The sequence below is a fragment of the Dendrobium catenatum genome, unplaced genomic scaffold (assembly GCF_001605985.2).
Source record: "Dendrobium catenatum unplaced genomic scaffold, ASM160598v2 fragScaff_scaffold_501, whole genome shotgun sequence".
In the NCBI taxonomy this organism is placed as follows: domain Eukaryota; kingdom Viridiplantae; phylum Streptophyta; class Magnoliopsida; order Asparagales; family Orchidaceae; genus Dendrobium; species Dendrobium catenatum.
In genome coordinates, this window is record NW_021318963.1 from 87,309 (window position 1) to 107,836 (window position 20,528).

The window sequence follows — 20,528 nt, forward strand, 5'->3', positions numbered from 1 at the left end:
TTTACAATAATGAGCAAATATTAAATGAATGCGTAATAAATTAATAAATACTCAATAAATATTTATAAAATATTCAATAATACTTAGAGTCGAGTATTTATTGATAAAATACTCAATAAAATTTTTTTGATAAAATTTTTACTTTTTTATTAAAAAATTATTTTAATAATCATTAAAAAAATAGTCCCAAATATAACATAAGTTATAATATCTAAACAAAGTAGTTCAAATAACGAACAATTAAAATAACCTCACTGCATCTTTATAAATCATTTTGGACGCCTTAGATTAGTTTCAGCTTTTGAAAACAAATATTTTATAGTCTAAAATGAAATATATGATTTGCAGAAAATAGATATGTTTGTGCAGTTAATTAAAACTAAAATATAAATTTGGAAAAAATTGTTCTATCATTCAAAATAATTATTTCACTTGCATAAAATAATAACAAATTTATAATTATTATTATGTATGATAGGAGAAGATCCAAATACCTGTTCTATATAAAAAAAAAAAATTTATGCAAGCATATTTTCATTTAAATTTGATCATAATTTGAAATAATATATTATAAGCGTTTATATATTATTAGATTCCACCGAATGATGTAGATTGGTCCCACGGAACGCTATGATTCTGTGCTCCTCGACGAGCTACTCATCACCATCCTCATCTCCTCCCGCCATTCTTGCACGGACGGCATGGCCCGAGGCAAGCAATCCTACTTTGCCCACAGTCCAGGATTTGAGAATGTTGAAGGCGCATATGGCTTCAAATGGTGAAGGCGAACCTGGTTAGCCGGCGCGAACGTACGAGGAAGCTCTCAATTGCTTGTCCTCTTTGATTACTCGACGCACCAGAGCCGATGGGGCAAACAAGGGCGACCACTTCGATCTGATGTTCGAATACTTGAAGGTACAGTATGTTTCCATTTATTCATATTTGGTGCTATGATGCTGATATCGTTTTGGTTTGAACTGAATTGAGTTGGATGGGTGGCAGATTTTGGAGCTGGAAGATTCTATGTCACGTTTGAAGGTTATCCACGTCGCTGGAACTAAAGGGAAGGTGGAAGAATTTAAATCATTTTGAAAGGATTTAGTGCTGTCGTATTGGTTTTGTAAGAAAATTTATGTTAGTTCTTTGCTTGGATTGGATTTTGTTAGGGTTCGACATGTGCATTCACGGAGTCCATTTTGCGGAACTGTGGATTTCACACTGGCCTCTTCACCTCTCCTCACTTGATTGATGTTCGGGAGCGCTTCCGATTAGATGGGTTAGTATTTGGATTTTAATTTGTGCATTTTTGTATGCTGTAAACTTTTTCGATTTGACCATTAGCCGATCTACTTGTTTTAAAGTTTTTTTTTTTCTCCGTATATCTAATTAAGTGGCCGGTATTTCTTTACTTAGTATTTAGGACCGATGAGGCGATGATTAAGACCAGTTAATTTGTAGAGGACGTTAGAATTGAGTTCCTGAGCCAGTACAGCGTTTGTTTACATTGAACTCTATTTTTGAATTCAGTTCAGATATTTCTTTTGTTGATTAAAAAACGCAATAGTTTCCCAAGAATGGAAAGCAATCAAAGCATTAACCAATTTACTTAGGCTCGTTATCTGTCAAACTATGAAGTAATTTCTGTAATAGAGTTTTCATTTTTAACTTACCAACTAGTTCATATTTCCTTGCAAAATTATTTGGCCTGTAGTGATCTAGTCATCATTAAGGGTCCACTGGTGTATTTCTTGTTATCTATCATTCTTTACGATAATATTCCTTTGTCAATAATAAAGGACGGGAGATTCTCTGAAATGAATTTTTTAACGATGTTCAGCTGCTTTGCAAAATTATTTGTGAGTTTGTTTTTTGTTGCCATACCCCAAGTTCAGAAGATAGCACATCTTAACAAATGGAGGTCTGATAAAGGGGATTAATCTCAATGAGACCAAAAAAAAAAAAAAAAGTTAAAGTAATGTAGTTTTATATTCAAGGGAAAAAATGATTCATAAATAACATATGCAAGAAAAATTTTAAATCATAAATATATGAAATAAAAATTTATTTAATCAATAGAATTTTAATATTCCTTCATTAAAAAAAAAAACATCAACTATTGGAAATAAAATAACAAACTATAAATGCAACAGTTAACTTAGAAGCGTCTAAACAGGAAACTACAACTTAAGACAGATACTATATCATCAGAATACATAGTGCTAAAAACTTGTGCTTGTTTTGAGGATCCACCAATCAACGTGGTAGAATCTGCTAAGGAAAAAATTAACTAAAATGTGTTTTCCATCCAAACTCATCAGATAGCTTCTATTTATTAAAGTTTAAACAACAAGGCACACTATGTTAACATGAACAATAAAATAGGCACAATTGACAATGCAATATCAGTATAACTAATGTTGTCGTAGCATTCGGTTAGAATAATATTACATGATAGGGATGACAAAAAATGGTGATTATTTTATCACCAAATATGTTTTGTTGAACCTTTAGGTATGTTCTAGATAGCACTTATAAGAAGAAAACAGACTGTAATGATGGATTAAATTCATTGTAAAGGTTCAACTTAAACACAATATATGATAAGAAAAGAAGAAGATAAAGTCATGTCATCACCCCAGCATTCTTGCTAATGTAATGGTTCATAGAGGAACTTTATGAGCTTTGAAAGAAATATCCTAGAAGCCATTAACCTCGAACCATGCTTTGAAGGCCTGAGGTAAGGATGAAAGGAGAGAATCCTTGGAGAAGGCTGTGGAAGGTACAGCAAAACAACTTTTCTCTTGCATTAAAGTTGGTAGAAGAGCAAATTTTTACTTAAATGATGGATAGGTGTGCGACCCTACTTTTAACATCTAATTAGTCTCAATTAAGGGGTATTTGTAGCAATTTTAAGAGTACTAATTTGTAGCTTAGTGCTTATTATGCCTAATGGATATAACATGGCTGTGATTAGTAGATCTCATAAGAAGCAATGGGCATTGAGTGTGTCAATGTATGAAGCATTGCTGCACTTAGAGCTTTGGTTAGGTTGCAAAGTGTGACAATGTAGTTGAGCTGGTGGGCAATTGATGGTTTTGATCTCTTAGAAAATAAATGTGCGGCATAAGACTTCTAATCGTGGTTCGCTAGTGTTGCTACACAATAAATTTGGATGCTCATCACATGGTGTGGCATAATGCGATGATTTTAGGTGGATCTTCAATAAATGATTGTTGGAACCTGAGCTAGTAGTAGGCTTAGGAAGATTCATGATTTTGTGTGCTATAGGACTCTTGAACGTGGTTCACTAGTTTTGCTCTACAATAATATGGGTGTTCATCCTATGGTGTGGAATATTTGATGAATTTGGTGGGATCTTCAATAAATAATATTTGGAATTTGAGCCAATGGAAGGCTCAAGAAGATTCATACTTTTGGAGATTTGTTGGATGAAGTGGAGGTTGCCGAGACCATTGGGAGTTTTTCTCAATAAGCGTTCCTAGAAGGCTTTTTAAAGGATACCCCTGTCGGGACGTAATGAGAGGGCCCTTCATAACATATCTTTGAAAAATATTCTTGCTAATATGGCTTAAGCAAGCTAGTGATAGTTTAAATAAATCATAATTTTAGTGATCACAAGGATGATAAAGGTTTGAATGAAATATTTAGGTGATCTTTTAGATTTACATATTTATATGAGGTTACTATTGGTAGTTTCATCCATCGCATACTATGGTGCATGCGTGCGGGAGTGAACATGATGGAGAACTCAAATAAAGAAGCGTGCACTTATTTTCTGACAATTGAAAGTTAAACCTTAGTGTGCAAAGCGGGAATCCAAAGCTCAATTGAGATCCAAAAGGACACACTAGATGTTGACCAACCCGAAGATCTTAAATAATAAGAGCTCTCATTTGCCCTAGGTAACTAATTTGTGGCTTAATAATGATTTGATGATAACAAATTTTATGTTGTATTATCTACTTATTCAATAAATATTTTCTTTCAAGTTAATAATTTACTATCAATTATGGTGATGGTGACTGTTCACCAGGCTAATTTGGAGTATTTGTAGTATGAGCTCAAGATATACAATTCAAGAAAACTTGAGCGCAAGTTAGAGATTTAATGTTAATTTTCTTATAGTGTATTTAAAAATTTTCAATGTAAATTGATTGAGTAAATTTAATGATAATATGATTCATATTCTTTAATTATGGTTTTCTATGTTGGTAAGTTTTAATTGATTCTATATATCTCATTCAATTCATTAAATTTACTTAATTATTTTATAGTTAATTAGATCTTCATATTGATAACTATATAAATTTATTATACTTCATAAATTCGAGCTTAATTTTGATTCCATTGAATTCATTGAGTTATTAGATATAATTTCATGTATAATATGTTATAGTTTGCATTTAAAATGATTCAGTTATTATATATATTTAATAGTTTTTAAAATTATATTCATTGTCGCTCCTAGAACATGCTAAAATAGAGTGTGTTAGTAGCACGACCTCATCTGGCGATGACATGCTCAATCCATCCGGTATTGTCCAACTTGATTAGCTGTTGTAGGAGATTTTGCGAGCTATTTGGGCTCTTTTAGAAAGTTTTTAGTATTACTTTTAAGCTTATTTGTATACTATTTTTGATGTGAAACTACTAGGAGTTACGATTAAAATTAAAAAGAGAATTGTTTAAGTTTGCTCTTATAAGTTTATTTCGATTATGCAAGATAGAGTTAAGAATTAGAAAAGTTAACTTGCTTAGGCCAAAGATTAGCAATAGAGAAATTAACCAAAGCTATTCATTCAAATTTCAAGGAGATTTAAATGCTAAATACAATCAACAAAATCCAACACTTAACAATGAGAATTTCACCTTGAGGCCGTTTCTCTCAATTAATAGTAGGCTTTTAGCGGAGAAAGAAGATCCTAGTGATGAAGGATATTACCACTAGAGAAGCGACACCGAAGAATCTTGTTGGTGGAAAAGTAGACGGCGGGGAAGGAGGTAGTGGGCGGCTTACGAGGCTCCAATTGTGGCTTGAAAATCGTCGGTCGAAGATGCTAGCAAGAATCGGGACGACTCGGTCCAAATATTCTTCCACGGTGGTCTCGTGTTCAAATCCTACGTCAAAGCACGGAGATCTTAGAATGTTGATGCTTCCGTCGGCGTTGAATACAAGACCCCACTCAAGCTCGGGATCCGCCATTCAACATTGAAGTGGATGGGGGGAATGTTGTCGTCTTCTTCTTTGTCTCAACCTCTCAAGGGGGATGAAGAGAGGGCCAGCCTAAGGTGGGGAAGAGAGCAAGGAGGGGCGGCAATGGGTGTGAGAGGTTGGCTAGGGTTAGGAGATTAGGTGAAGAGGAGGTGTGGGGGGAGTTTAATCAAAATCTGAATTTAATTTCAGATTTAATTAAATTTGGAGGGAGAATAATTTGAATTTGGATTTTGAAATAGGTGTAATGAATGCATTAAAATTGCATTAATGGGATTCCTCCTTAGGTGGCCGGCGACATGGTTGAGGGAGAGGGGAGATTTATAAAAATTTGAATTTAATTTCAGATTTCAAGTAAATTTGGAGGGAGTTAAATTGGATTTGAAATTTGAATCAAGAGCTTTAATTGTCATTAACTAACCTTAAAGTCTTAAAGGGAATTCCCCCTTTGATGGGGCCGGCGGCTAGGTTAGGGAGAGATTAAGCACTTCCCAAATAGGTTGTTGCAACCTAGGATGAAAATTAGTAACTCCTCATGATATGAGATTTGCATTGGATCAATTTCAAAACTTTCCTTTTTTGGAATTTGACAAATATGGAAAGTTTTGAATTTCAAATTTTGAAATTCAAAATGAGTAACTCCTAAATTTATTACTAGGCTACAATCAAGGAGCCGTTAGGGGAATTAACATCCCCATCATGGCTTGGGCATGGAGGTGGCCGGCGGCCAAAGGAGGAGGGAGGCTTGCCGTTGGTTAGAGAAAATTCTTGAGGGGGCGTGGGTTATGGTGGAGGAAAACGAGTGGGTAAAGCGGTGGGTGATGTGATCTCGTATGGAGGTTATGGTGGAGAAAAGAGAATCGAAATTTAGAAAAGAAAACAAGAAGATAACATGAACCACGAGTCGAGGACGCTTCCAACGACTGGTGGGTATTGCACACGCTCACCCTGAGCTCAATCACCCTTCTCTAGCTCTCATGCAAGAAGAAGAAGACAACACAAAATTTGATTCAAATATTCATTAAACTCAAAATGATACAAGAGACCACTATATATAGGTTTCAACTCATACAAAGTGAAAATACTAAATTGCCCTCTGGGCTACAATGACAAAATAACTCCCCACAGGGGTAAAAATGGAAAGACAGTAAATGAAACAAGCTAATAATAAATTACATCATGATATCTAAATCAAAAGTAGAGGCGATGAATCGTGGCCGTCGATCTGCGGTTTCGCCGGCGGCGATAAACATGTCGGTAGCGTCTGTCGATGTCCTCATCAATTTTAAGATAATATCTTAATTTATAATTACCTTATTTATTTAAGAAAAAATAGAATGAATGTATGATTTCTAATTTTTCGAAATGTCAGGCTAACTAAAAGGGTTTAAAGGAGAAAAATTAAGTGTTCATTGAGAATAATATCCTTGAAAACTTTATTTTGTTAACATTTTTTCTCAATCTCTTTAAGCATATTTTAGTTTGCCCTTGTATATTTTATAATAATTTTGCAAGAGATTGCGTTACTTCTAAATAAGTTGGTAATTTTCTCTGTTCATCACTAAAGTTCAATAGAACTTGGCTAGGAATTTTATGATCATTGTATGTGCCAAGTTTAGAGAGATTTCAAGAAGCTTTGGTCATAAAACTTATAGTGGGTGCTCTGGTTGAAACAAGAAGTGGTTGCTCTCTTCCTTGAAAAAGCATTGTTTAAAGGTTTATTTATCTACTCGAGGATTGAAGTAGTTTGGCTTATGGTTGTAGGTCCTATGGTGGAATCTTAAGCAGGGGAAGGCTGAGGTGTAGATTTAGGCTGAGTGGGTGCCAAACTATATAAAAATCGTGTCCATTGTTGTATAGCTTTGATTCTCTTTCTTATATATTTAATTAATTGCTTTTTTTTAATGCCTATGTGGTGATTCATGTGTTTTGTGCATCTTATTCTAATGCAGTTAGTTAACATTTTCTTTGCTTAAAAAAAAAAAGTTCTCTCGGAAGCATAAAATTTTTTCATCCGCCATTATCTATTTTTTGGGACACGTGTGGTTAGTATTTGTTGAATCAAGATTTTTAAGCTTTTATGGTGAAGTAAATTTGTAATATTAAGCTTAATACTAATATTGTTCACAAGCTTTCTTTACTTTATACACGTACAAGTTAGTTCACTTATGTTGTGTGTTTGATTTGATTGTTTAATTATTATTTTTCATTTGATTGATTATGAGGGGTTTAAATTGATAAGAATTTTGAAAAAAGATCAAAAGTTCCTATGCAATCCTAATTTTCCCCCTCTTTTGTTATGCCTAGACTCTCCATCAATAGCATACACATGTAATTTGTTGTTAAATTACAATAGTCAACTAATGTTGTTACACCGTAGATAATCATAACTAGATCATAATTAATCTAAATTAATTTTTATTATTATTTAAAGTTAAACCTATAATTATAAACTTTATTGTATAATCTACCTCCAAATATATGTTATCAAAACCCGTATGAACATTACAAGGAATTAACATATCTATCCATAATGAAAAGAAAGGGAGAACGGCTCAAGCAACGTAGGACCAAAGAGAACACAATGAAGTTTCTGAAGAGAACATATATGAACAATAAATTAATTGCAATGAGGCTGAAGGAAGAAGTCAGAAAAGATGGAGACACGAATGACTAACCCTATACCATACCTTGTCACATAAGCAAGAGCTCAATGAGAAAAGAGTTGTTCTTTACAAACTCGGGAGGAGCAGAGAAATAAAAGAGCAACAAGGCCAGCATTTTCACTAATGAGGAAGAAGATCACGATGGAAAGCTCACAACAATGGGATAAAAGGAGAGTGCAGAGTCATAAAACCTGTGACAGCTGAGGCACCAACGAAGATAATGGATAGAGCATAGTGTTTCTAATAGCAGAGGGAGGGAGGGCAAAATCTGTGCAGGGAAACGCTGTCTGCTAGCAGTTTGTGTGAGACAAGGAAGGCCAGACTGGGTTGTTTACATTTTAGTGAAAAATAAATGAGTTTTTTTTTTCTTAGAATAAAAGAATACGGTCACCAAAATCATAGTCCTTTATGAAAAAAAGTTACAATTATCTCTTTTTAGGCCTCCAACGAGACTTCTCGTTTTGATTGATTCTCTTAGAGTACTTTAAAAAATGGAATAGATCAACGACAAACTGGTTCCATATTAGATTTTTTTTTTCTTTTTATCTAGAGGGTCATTTATTGATCTTATTATCATGAAGTACATTTTTTGTTCTTACATCAGTGCATGAATATCACAGAACGGATATTTCCGAGGAGAAATTTACAGCATACTTCTGGTCTTGGGATATATTACAGGTAATTTTATTTGTTTTGCTTTCAATAAACTTTTTGACATATTCTTTCCATGCCACGTCTTGTTATGGATTTTGCATCATTATCAAGCATCTTGTTCTTTTGAGGTTTTTAAGCATGTTGAAGGATTCCTATTTAAGTTCAATTGAAGGCTTCCTATTGAAGAGTATCTACCATGCATAACAATCGATATTATTCATTTTTAATATGCTAAGTTAGTCCTCATTGTTCTTTTCTAAGTTATTCCACAATTCTTTTCGGTTTGTTTATCTTGTAGTTTGTTTGTGGATAACACATTTTACGCTCTATCTAATGTTAAAAAACCTATCGCATCCCTGAGAACGTATTGCTTTATTGCAAGAGATATTTTATAACTGCCTTCTTCTCTGCTGTGCAGGAGAAAATAAATGATGATGTGCCGATACCAACTTATTTCCGCTTCCTTGCACTGCTTGCATTCAAGATTTTTGTGGCAGAAAATAAGTTCTACATAGAATGCTTATGCAAGTAATGTTGGAGGTGAACATAGAAGATTGCTTCAACACTTGTGCACATCTTCGGATCTTGCTCCTTTGTTCATCTATATATTTTGGTCAATTTTTATATTTTCTACGTAGAAAACATGTAAAAGGCCTTTGCCCTTAATGAAGAATTTTATTTAGCAAAGATATAATGCTTTGCCTTTGTCTTGAATGCTGAATTTTGTTTCAATGCGTGGATTGCCAAATGTTATGGATCAGGGTCTATATTATGGATTATCTTGCATTTAAATTGCAGGTGGATGTTGCCATTGTGGAGGTTGGTTTAGGTGGGAAATTTGATGCAACTAATGTGGTATGGGATTACGGATTATGTTATCTAGAAACACTGGAACTTTGTGATTTATGGTGATTCATGATAATGGACGTACTTTTATTCTCACATGCATTTTTTTTTTATAATATTATCAGTTTTTTGAAGCTACTAATCTGTAGTATGATTGAATGATTAATTATTTAATCATTTGGGCATTAGAAAAAGAAATGTTGACTTCAATAGCTTTATTCAGATTCGAACACCTATTGTGTGTGGGATTTGTTCTCTTGGATATGATCATATGGAAATACTTGGTAAGCTGTAGTTCCAGATATCTATTATTCATTGATATCATGAAGATGGGAATTATTTATCTTATTTTGCTCTTTTATGGGGTCTGAACACATACATTAAATAGTTATATTGGTGTAAGATCACCTCATTTGTTGTTATGCCATGTTATTATTTAAGCAATTTTACAAATGGCTAAAAGTAATGTACAAGACTGATCTATGATTATAGTTAAACTTTATGTCCAATTCATGATTAGCATGCCATGTTGTTTCATGTTCTTGAGTATTTTATGTTGTTTTTTTATTTATTTTTAATTTTTACTACCTTAATCAGAGTCCATACTGAAGTAGGTGTACCTTATATGTAGTTAGCTTTATTTACTTTGTCTATGAATTATGTTGATTCGCTTAAGGGCTCATTGATGCTTAGAGCCACAGCGTTTACATTGTAGAAACAGCTGGAGACAGAAGTACTTGGATTAATCACCCGGCTAATAGTATTATGCATAAAACCTTGCCATGCAGCTAATAGTTTGACATCTATACTAGATATGTCTTGTCTCATAATGGTTATCTTTTTTTTTTTAATTAATTATTTTTAATTTATAATTTTATTTGTTTTTGGTGAAGGAAAGCTTGTAGGACAAGCCAGTCCTAAAAGTTGCATTAAAAATAAAAGTTTTCAAGATTTAGTTACTGCAAAATATCATCAAACAGTAGATGAACAAAAAGGTAGGAGAACAAATAAGCAAAAGTCAAAAGTCATTAAGAGACAACAATAACAATAAAAAGAAAAACCTTCAATGAAGCAGCATAAATTTGGCCAGGCAAGAATAAAGGTTCTTGAAATTGGTTGGAACCTCCAGGAATTCCATGCAGTTTTCAGCTTCTTAGCCTTTGACCTAGTATAGTTCAAAGATTTATTTAGATCATTCTCTAATCAAAACAAACCCATCTTGTTAGTGGTTGAACATTTTGTTTGTAGGCATCAACGACATTAAGCTAGCAAATTAGACGTAGTCATCATTATTGACAATGGCCGTTCGTTTTCACTGTCTATTAGTTATTTCTTCTATAAGCAGGCAATACTCTGGGAGAAATTGCAGGGGAGAAGGCTGGCATCTTTAAGGTGGTTAATGATGCAGAGATGTTATTTTTGTGCTACAACTAAATTGTGTCTCTCATCTCAAATGACTTTCTTGCTCTGCTTTTCCCCTTTTTTATTTATTGACATAGCAAGGAGTTCCAGCTTACACTGTGTCCCAGCCTGAAGAAGCAATGTCTACTCTAAAGGCTAAAGCATCTCAATTAGGGGTAAGCGCCATTTTAACATATCCATATTTACTTTAGGTTAAGCTATCTTGTATATGGTTAAAACTCAAATTTTTGAGCAACTGTAGAATTCCTAGGCAACGGTATCTAATCTAATCCACTACAGATTTCTCTTCAAGTTGCATCACCATTGGACAGAGGTTTATTGGATGGCCAACAACTTGGACTTGATGGTGAGCATCAGTATATAAATGCAGGCCTCGCCATTTCCATGTCACGCAGCTGGCTGGAGAGAACTGTACATTCAGAAGGCATATTTACTCAAAACACTGTAAGCTTGATCTTAATGGATGAATTTTTGGCTTCAACATTGAGGAATTTAACAATAATGTTCGACATGGTAATAGAAGAGTCTACCAGAACAGTTTATAAGGGGACTTACGCTGTCCCGTTTACAAGGACGAGCACAAATAGTTCCTGATCCATATTTAGTACCCAAAGCCCAACACTCGGTCCTGGTGGCTTGGTTTTTTATTTAGATGGAGCACACAGTCCAGAGAGTATGGTAGTGTGTGCAAGATGGTTTTCTAATGCTACCAAAGAAACTGCTCGGTATATATACCACCATGAGCAGCCTGAGAATAGTAGCAGTGCTAGACTGGTAAATCTCATTTTCTTTGATATTTCCATTACCTTGTCTAGATATTCATGCAATATTCTTTGTGGAGGGTTTTTATTTTGTTCAAAGTAAATTTGGCAATTTCTTTTTCTTTTTTATTATATGTTCCCTGGAAACAAGGTGCCGATACTTATATTCAACTGCATGTCAGTCAGAGATCCTCAACTGTTGCTTGCACCACTCATGTCTACTTGTTCATACAATGGTAAATTCTATTTCTTCTTGATATTTGAAGAACACCACTTCAACTCGTGCAAGTAGAATTCTGTTGTTCAATTACAAAAACCCTCCTGATCTTTCTCCCATTAACTGTGAGGCCTGCTAAATGGGCACCTCTACGTTGGAACCTACTACCAGTTCTATTGTTACCATGCTACTATGTGATAACTGATAAGTTGAACTCTAGCACCATCCCTTGTATTTTGTTCTCTATCATTTAATGCCTCAATAATTTATTTTCTTGTAATTGACTTTATTGATTCACTTTCATTATTGCCATTCAAACTTTTTTCTTTTCTTTGATTTGTTATTCCTTATTTTGTTATTGTCATGGTTTGAAGTTGTCGGTATTTTTGACTTGTATGACTAATCTTTTGCCTTACAGATAAGTAACTAAATTTCCTTTTTGATTAATTTACTTTATAGTTTGGGTTGGGATGTGAGATCTGAATGTTCATTGGATGCACTTAAAATTAGATAAACAAGGGTTGCTTAAAGTGTTTACAAGGAATTGCAGTACTGGTAGACTAAACATAATATGATGAATGGTTGAGCAAAAATACTTAGTAAAAGTAGAGCTAAAACAGTTTGCAAATCTCGACAGGAGTTAGTTGAGAAGAGGGATTCATATAACCAACGTAAGAGATAAGCCTAAGGATGATGACTGCGTGTTTTAAGTGCTTATGGATAGTAGCTATAAAAGACAATGCATAGTATTGTGCTTTTTTCAGAAAGCATGGATGAGTTACTGCAAAGGTGAAAAAAAAGGGCTTATGAAGGAGATGGTCAGTTTACCATATACAGTTATTACATGCCTACTCAAAAATAAGCCAACCCTGCTCAACTATGCATTGTCTTTTATACAGTTATTACATTTTTTTTTTCCTTTTTTGAAGAGGGTTAGCCTAGCAAGCCAACCCTGCTCAACTATCTTTGCATAGTACCATGTCATCTATGCACTTTCATCTTTTGTTGTATTAGTTGTTTTTATTGGATATACTCAACAATTACTTGAGAATCTTTTATTTCTATGATAATCCAATCAAAGGGTGAGCCTCAATTATAGTTGGGTTCTCTCATTGTGAGGAGGTCTCAGGTATGCATTACAGAAGTAATCTTCCAAAATGTAAAGATGAACCTGTGTATTCTAATCTTTTCTCCGACCCTATATTAATAGGAGCTTCATGCGTTAGATTGTACCCCGCCTGTAATATTAAAAAAAAAAAAATGGTTATATGTGGGTGTGGGCTCCGAAAATTCGGCCCCGGCCTCCCCGCTTTTCTTTTTATTCGGCGAGGGGAGTTTTAACGAATTAAGTTCCGAGGTAAATTTTGGAAGGCAGATGGGTTTGTAGATAAGACACTACCCAGAGATTTCGCCCTCATTTTGTGAGGATTTTATGATCTGAGTTCTGGTTTCCTATAGGCGCAAGCCCCTATAGTTAATTACCCCTCCCGATCACGAGAGAGAACTTTCGATTAAGGCTAGTCATCGATCAGATACGTAGAGAATACGTGTTATCTGGCATATAGTAGCAGCATGGGTTTAGGATGTTGGAAAATTAGAGAATTTGAGAATTCAGAGGATTTGATATTTAAAATTGGAAATTTCACCATCTTGCACTTAAAGCGGGTGGTGGGATAATGGATGATGGATCCGATCAAAATCCCATGGTTCCGTCGTCCCGGGCCATCATGATCCCTGGTCTACTTAGTTAGAGGAGGTAGTCGACCCAACCTGACAGAAGGATCCTTGTCGGCAGCCATGGGTTGCTTCATCCAAGGGGACCTTGTAGACTTGGGATGGGTATTTGCCTAAGGGGACAAATTTGAATCCACCTTAGCTAACAGAGGGCTTTGTGCCCTATCGATCATATCCTATTGATTCATATCTCAAGGATTTGATGCCACTAAGGAGCGTATTGGCTCTGGCCATAACCGCTATCTGTGGTGCCATTTGGCAGCAAAACCACTCGGTTTAGAGGGCCCCGGGTCATAACCGTTTATCCTGCGGTGCCATTTGGCGGCAAAACCGCCGGTTAAAGGACACGTACCACGTCCTTATTGGCAGGAGATCGGTTGAGAATTGATACTAGTGATATTTTTGACTAGGCATTTAGCTCTATGTGAGCTCAAGTAAATTTTAATTTGTCCACCCCAGCAAACTATTGCGGAGAGTGGATGGATTTTGCTTTAAGTGTTAATGGATTTATTTCAATTTTAAATATTTTTGGATTTTGATGATTTTGGGAGTTTTGGATTTGGACTTTATGGAGTTTTGGATTTTTATGGGTATTTTGGGTGGAGCTTTGGAATATTTGTGAATGGACTTTTGGGAGGCATTTGAAAATTATTTGTGAACCCCTCCGGTTGAGATAAACATTCAACACAGCCATCATCGGGGTGTTTGGGGTTGTTTCTATTGACTAAACCCTGTCGACCCTATCAATTTGTCGATAGGGGATCGGGTTTTTCGTAGGCTTTGTACATTTGTTCATGATTTCTTTGTTGAAGGCATTGAAGGCCTGATATGAATGTACAAAATAAACATTCCGGTCAATTTCATGACCGCATATTTATCCGAGAGTTTGAACCCTGTCTACTCCTATTTATCTGCTTAGGAGGATCGGGTTTCATAGGGTTCGTGCCTTTTATTTAGTGAATTATTTTGATTGTAGGCCTAATATGAATGTATTGAAACAAATACACCGGTCTCCACAATCATGTATTTGTTTGAAGGTTTGAACTCTATCGACTTCTATTTATCTGTATAGAAGGATCAGGTTCGAACTATAGTTCACTTACCGACCCACGCAGCATCCCTAGGCGTCACGTGCGCACCAATAACACGCTCGCCGGGGCCCATGCGGGTGATTTTAATATACCCCTTTAGTGTACCTATGTATATACAATTTATAGTGCACGTGCAGGGGTATTTTGAAAGTATTTGTAGATGCCTTCTGTCCGCTAGTACGAGTGTTGCGGATTCGGTGGCGTTGCGTAGCAGCTTCTGGTAGACTTATTCGCTGCTTTGTACAGGTAGACTATCGTGCATTATTTGTTGCTTTTCGCAGGTCGATCGTAGTGCACTAACTAATCTCCTGCTTTGGATTGTAGAAGCTCATAGGAGCTTGTATTCTTTATGCATTCTGCTGTGATTTTAGTCTTTACAATACAGCCACTACTGCTGGAGGTAGATGTATTCATCCTAAGACTGAAGTTGACTACATGATACTGCATTTACTGTAGTCTTTATGCATATACCCATCAGTGGCATGTGGCACATACATCTGTCTTTGTAGAGAGATCGTATGTGTTGCTGATCTTTTGACACTACTCACAAGCATTTGTATTTTTCATTCGATGTGATTTTTTAAATATTGAGTTATTGCACCGGATGTGTGTCTCCCTTGAAAATAACTTGTTATTTGTGTGACGAACTTGTATCGTTGATATTTTCCTTCAATCAATCACATATCTCTTTCAATCTTCATTACTTGCAAACTTTGCTTGAATGTCTACATATAGATATTAGTTGTTATAGCATTTATCACATCTCCTTATGGCCATTGTAATTGTTTCAAGTCAATCAGTTGCATGAGTCTGCATTATCATTTGTTGGAAAATTTGTATGATCATCTACTCTTGTATTGTTGCATTATCTTTGGTTTCCATTGATCAATGCCTGGCAAGTAGATCACGTGTCCTTGATCCTTGTTGATGATTGCTTATGAATCAAATGATGATTGAATTCTTGAACATCATAAATGTTTCTATTCATTATAACTCTTATAATGTTGCTCACTAACATGTTACATCCCTTGTGCATGATCGTAGGTGAATACTTTGGCATTGGTTACAAGGAAACTATGAATCATCATATTCATCAAGAGCCTTTCTAGTGAATCAATACATTCACAACAAGTAGATTAGGGATGAACTAGCTTTGATCTTATGAATCAATTGGTATGGTCCAAAAGCTTATATCATGAGTTTATAATCAAACCAAGTTCCTTAGTCTTCTTTTATTGCTTACGAACGAACTTCATTTGCAAACTTCTTACTTTGATGATTCAATATGCATGATAAGTCTAATATCATCACTTATCAACATCTTTATCCCAATTAAGATGATCTTTGCACATTAGAAATTATCATTCAAAAGTTTTATGTCAAAGTTTTGAAAGGATTTACATATGGGTCCTTGCTTGCTTGCATGAGATTTGAATGACTCAAATCTTTCTTAGTCAAATTAGGATGATGGTATCTTAACATTTCATAGGAATTTTGGTTATCATTCCAAATAGAGTCCCTTTATGTTCAAATTCAACTTAGGCTCATGCTTATTACAATTCCCTTTTAGATTCAAGTTAAGTCCCTTTGTAGTTACATTGTGCCACTTGCAAGTTCAAGTTCCAAATGCTTGCAAAATTAAGTTCACTTGAATGTTCAAATTGTTCGAGTCATGTTCTATGTCCCTTGCAGTCCAAGTCTTGTTCAAGCTTAATGTCCACAAGTTTGAGTTCAATGTCAAAGTTCACCTTGTTCATTTCAATTTCATTTAATTAAACTTGATTTAAGTTTGATTTTATGCTCAAGTTATGGTTAAAATCAAGTTCCAAATTTGTTCAAGTCCTTGGATCCTCGATCCAAATTTCGGCAACCTCCAGGCGTCTCCCCCGTTTAAGGGAAAAAAACCAAGAGGCCGCCTACCCGCCACGTCAACAAAGACGTGCACGGTTGGTGTTTGTGAGACACTGCGGCGGTATTTTTTATTTTTCTCCCATCACGCCAACAAAGGCGTGCATGGGATTTTAAAAAAAATTTTTATTGAAAAAGGGCAGTTTGCTTTCCCCCCGCTCGGGGGTACTTATGAGTGACCCAGCCTCGCCGTAGGTGCCGCATCGGGGTCCCATCCCACCACGCGCACCAAAGGCGTGCTTGGGACGGTTTTCCGGTCCGCCATGAACATTGAAGTAGAGTTTTGAGTTTAGAAGAATTCGTACCTTCGCGGGGTTGTCGGTGTTGGTACGTGGATCAAGGGAGAGCTCGCTTACCTCGTCGTAGGTGTCGCACCGGGTTCCCTCCTATCACGCTCAACAAAGGCAGCATAGGTGGTCCGCTGGCCCGACACGCATGCCAAGTTAAGAGAGGATTTTTTATTAATAATTATAATTAATTAAAAGTCATTATAATTAATTAAGATAATTAATTATAAATAACTTTAATTAATGATAAATAATTAATATTAATTAATCTTTAATTTAAAAATACTAATTAATCTTAATTATTTAATATTAACTTTAATTATTTCTTAAAATTAATTATAATTATTTGTAATAATTGTAATTAATTTAATAATTTCAGTTAATTAAAATTAATTATAATTAATTAAAATAATTTTAAGTTACAAGAATATATAGCTCTATGCATGGTAGGTGGGGATCGAGCAATATCAGACAGATCCTTCCAAAGTCTCTGTCTCTCTTCACTAGAATTAGAAGCATAAACCACTGAGACACAATAAACATCCGAAATACCTCTAAAAACAGTGCCATGAATCAGCTGACTGGAAGTAAAAGAAGGCTTAAAGCTCACATTCAGAGAGTTCCATTTAATCCAGATTCTACCCGGATTAGAAAAAGCAAAGTTGTCGTAGGACCCTTCATTGGGAAAAACAGAATGAGAGGTGGAGAACCAAGGGCTTTGCGGAGTGTTATTAGAAATTCTCGTTTCCAATAGAAAAAGAAGATCAAGGTCGAATTTAGAGATTAAATTCTTGCAGCAAAGAGCTTTGTCTGGGCTATTAAACCCACGGGTGTTCCAGGACGCAAAAAGAGGAGGCGGCCTGGTCATTGGGACTTTGAATTTGAGGAGTTGGCCTTTTTGGCCGATTTTGCTCTTGTGGATTTGGAATTGTTGCTTGTAGAGGTTTGCACATTAGATTGCTGTTTATCCTTGTTGGTGGTGGAGTTTTGAAACTTTGAAGGATCAGGAGGTTTTCCCCCAAGTTCAGAGCCGGAGAAGGAAGGTGGCTGCTGATCAAGGTTCTCAGAGTCAGCTGATTCAGCTTGATTGTCTCGGTTGGATAGGGCATCAAATTTATTGGTTATGGGGATGGATGTGGAAGTGTCGTGTAAAGGCTTATTGGTAAAGGATTGTGTAGTGGTTGGAGATGGGATTGTGGGAGTGAAGTCCTCAGAGGGGGAGTTAAGGTTTGGTATAAGAACAGTGGAAGGGGTCAATAAAGGAGGTTGGACAATAGTTGGTGGAGGCTGAATTGGTGGAGGTAGAGGTTGATTTTGTGGCGTAATGAGAGTTGTAGGTTTTGGGATGTTTAACCTGGGAGGGAAATTCCTAGGTTTACGGCTGGTGCTTCTACCATGGTTCTGAGGCGGTTCGGATTGCTTCGGCTCTGGGTTTTTGGGGCATGTGTTGGGGGAGTGCATGATGGAGTTGCAGAACGAACAATGAGTCGGTTTCCAGTCATAGAGCACAGTAAGAGGAAATTTTTTATCGTCAACAGTATAGTAGATCTCATCCGGTAAAGGAGAAGAACTACTAACCTGGACACAGACTCTAGCAAAAGTGAGTCTCGTTTTTGCCGCAGTAAGAGCGTCGACAACCAGCGGGATTCCCACACAGCTCGCGATCTTTGATATTCCTTCAGGCGTCCAGCAAGACAAAGGAAAGTTTTTTATCTTGATCCAAAGCGGGATTGACGGGAACTCTTCCCTAACAGGGACAAAATCGGGGGTCCATTTCTGTAAAATAAAAGGCTTTCCGAAGAAAAACCAAGGTCCGCCTGACCAGGCCATATCGTAGTCTTCTCTATTGTTGAACTTGAGGAGGAAAAAGCCTTCATCCAAGGTGAGCAAGGTAAGGGAACCTTTTAAAGACCAGGCCTTTTTAATCGTCGAGAGGAGCGCTTCGTAGTACGGTCGTCGGCCAATCGAGTAGCCGACCAGAGATAAAGCCCATTCAGGAGAACCCGCGTTGAACTGAGCGGAGGTGAAATGAGCAGTAGCGTTTTCGGTAGGGAAGTGAGCGATCGACGAGGTAAACTCGTTCGAAACAAGCGGCTGAGTAGCGATGAGGCTCTTCCAGTCTCGAGGAAGAAGAGAGGAAGATGAGGGGGTGTTAAGCGGAGGGTTGAGAGGTGGAAAAATGGAGGAGGACATCCCTACGGAGGTCCCCCCGTGAAGGAGGGGGTGGCGGCCAGGGGAGAGCAAACAACGAAACCCTAGCAGAGCACAAAATATCTCAGAGCACCACGAAAAAGGATGAAATATGCTGCTCGTGCTTTCATTCACAAGGGAAGGAATGAGATGTAAAAGGAATAAGGACGAGAGAAGAAATCAACATTAATTTTAATCAAAATTACATATGCTCTCTCCCTTTCCTACTTATGCAGTTCGGCGGCTTTACTGGATTTGGCCGAAGTGGCGCGTGAAAGGGGAGAGAGTTACCTTCACAGCCAGCGAGCTCCCAGTTGCTTCTCCCGATCAAAATGGAGTAATTTCCGATCCTAAGGAAGGGAAAGTCGGAGATGGAGCTAAGCCGAGTGGCAATGGGAGAGAGGCGTCGGTTTGGCAAGGTAAGAGGTTTCTCTCTCTCTCTCTCTCTCTCTCTCTCTCTCGGCCGATGGGTATGGGAGGATCGGAAGAGGTGGAGTTCGGCAGAGGTGGAGCTTGAGGTCGGACAGAGAGGAGTATCGTGGGAGAGCAGCCGTGAGTTCGTGAGAGTGGAAGAGCAGCGATTGTGTAGAATCGGAGAGAGCCACTGAAGGCTTCATTCGCTCGGGTATTTAACGATGTCTGAGAGCAACGATCGAGGCCATTTGCGATTTTTGCGGGAGGTGATCGATTCGGCGCTGCTGCACAGTACCTCGGAGGAACTTCGACAGGATTTGCGGGATCCAGGCAACAGAGGTATGCGGGATTTCTGCTCTCCTCTTTTGGTCTTTACATGGAGGTCAACAGTGGGAGTATTAGCATTGTATTTTCTGATTCTCTAATGAGAATTCCTAAAGGCTTGGAGTGGTCATATTTAGTGATTGTTGTCATTGGTAGATGATTCTTATAATTTGAAATCTTCTACCTTTTTCCCCTGATTTGTTTGTCATTGAATAGAATGTTTATTCCAGATAAAGTAGTTTGAGTTTCAGGAAGCTTCTTTTGCAAGGATATACATGAAAGTACTTTGGAAGTTTTTTAAAGCTAATTAAAAAGAGGAGCTCAGCAAAAAGTGCTCACAAAAAAAATGGTAGAAGAAAGCTTACAAAAAAGTGAAAAAAAGAGCTTCCAGAAAGGAAATGTTTAAGGATAGCTTGTATTGTAAATAACAATTTAAATAAACCTCTTAACTTAAACCTGGAGGCTTTCTTTGAATGAACGAATATTTAAATGCCATAGGAGTGTGATGCTTCTCCATCATTCCATTTAGACTTGATTATGATGATTTTGATGTCAATTTCATCATTATCAATGGTGTCTTCTTAGGGTAGGTGCATGTTATGCAAAAACCTGAAAAATGTTAAGTCTTTATCTCTAATTTGGCTTGTTGAGTTTGGTTTGTTGTATATATTGTTCTACTTGAGTTAGAGTTTAATAATAAAAAAAAATTAGACTCATACATTTATACTCAATGTCAAAATCTCAAGCATCCCTTGGCATTTGTTCCCACGGTCAGGATGGG

At 36.5% G+C, this 20,528-nt stretch overlaps 1 protein-coding gene across 1 annotated transcript in view; it reads left to right on the top strand.

The window, feature by feature from the left end:
• Positions 1-599: 599 nt before the first annotated feature.
• Positions 600-20,528, top strand: part of LOC110094969 (folylpolyglutamate synthase-like) — a 32,885-nt gene continuing 12,956 nt past the window's right edge. Inside the window, 13 exon segments of the mRNA XM_020820326.2 lie at positions 600-915; positions 1,003-1,068; positions 1,167-1,276; positions 8,520-8,577; positions 8,972-9,053; positions 9,350-9,408; positions 9,623-9,683; positions 10,745-10,791; positions 10,899-10,976; positions 11,101-11,265; positions 11,342-11,419; positions 11,422-11,595; positions 11,734-11,818. Coding sequence (XP_020675985.2) covers positions 898-915; positions 1,003-1,068; positions 1,167-1,276; positions 8,520-8,577; positions 8,972-9,053; positions 9,350-9,408; positions 9,623-9,683; positions 10,745-10,791; positions 10,899-10,976; positions 11,101-11,265; positions 11,342-11,419; positions 11,422-11,595; positions 11,734-11,818 — 1,081 coding nt within the window. The 5' untranslated portion in view covers positions 600-897.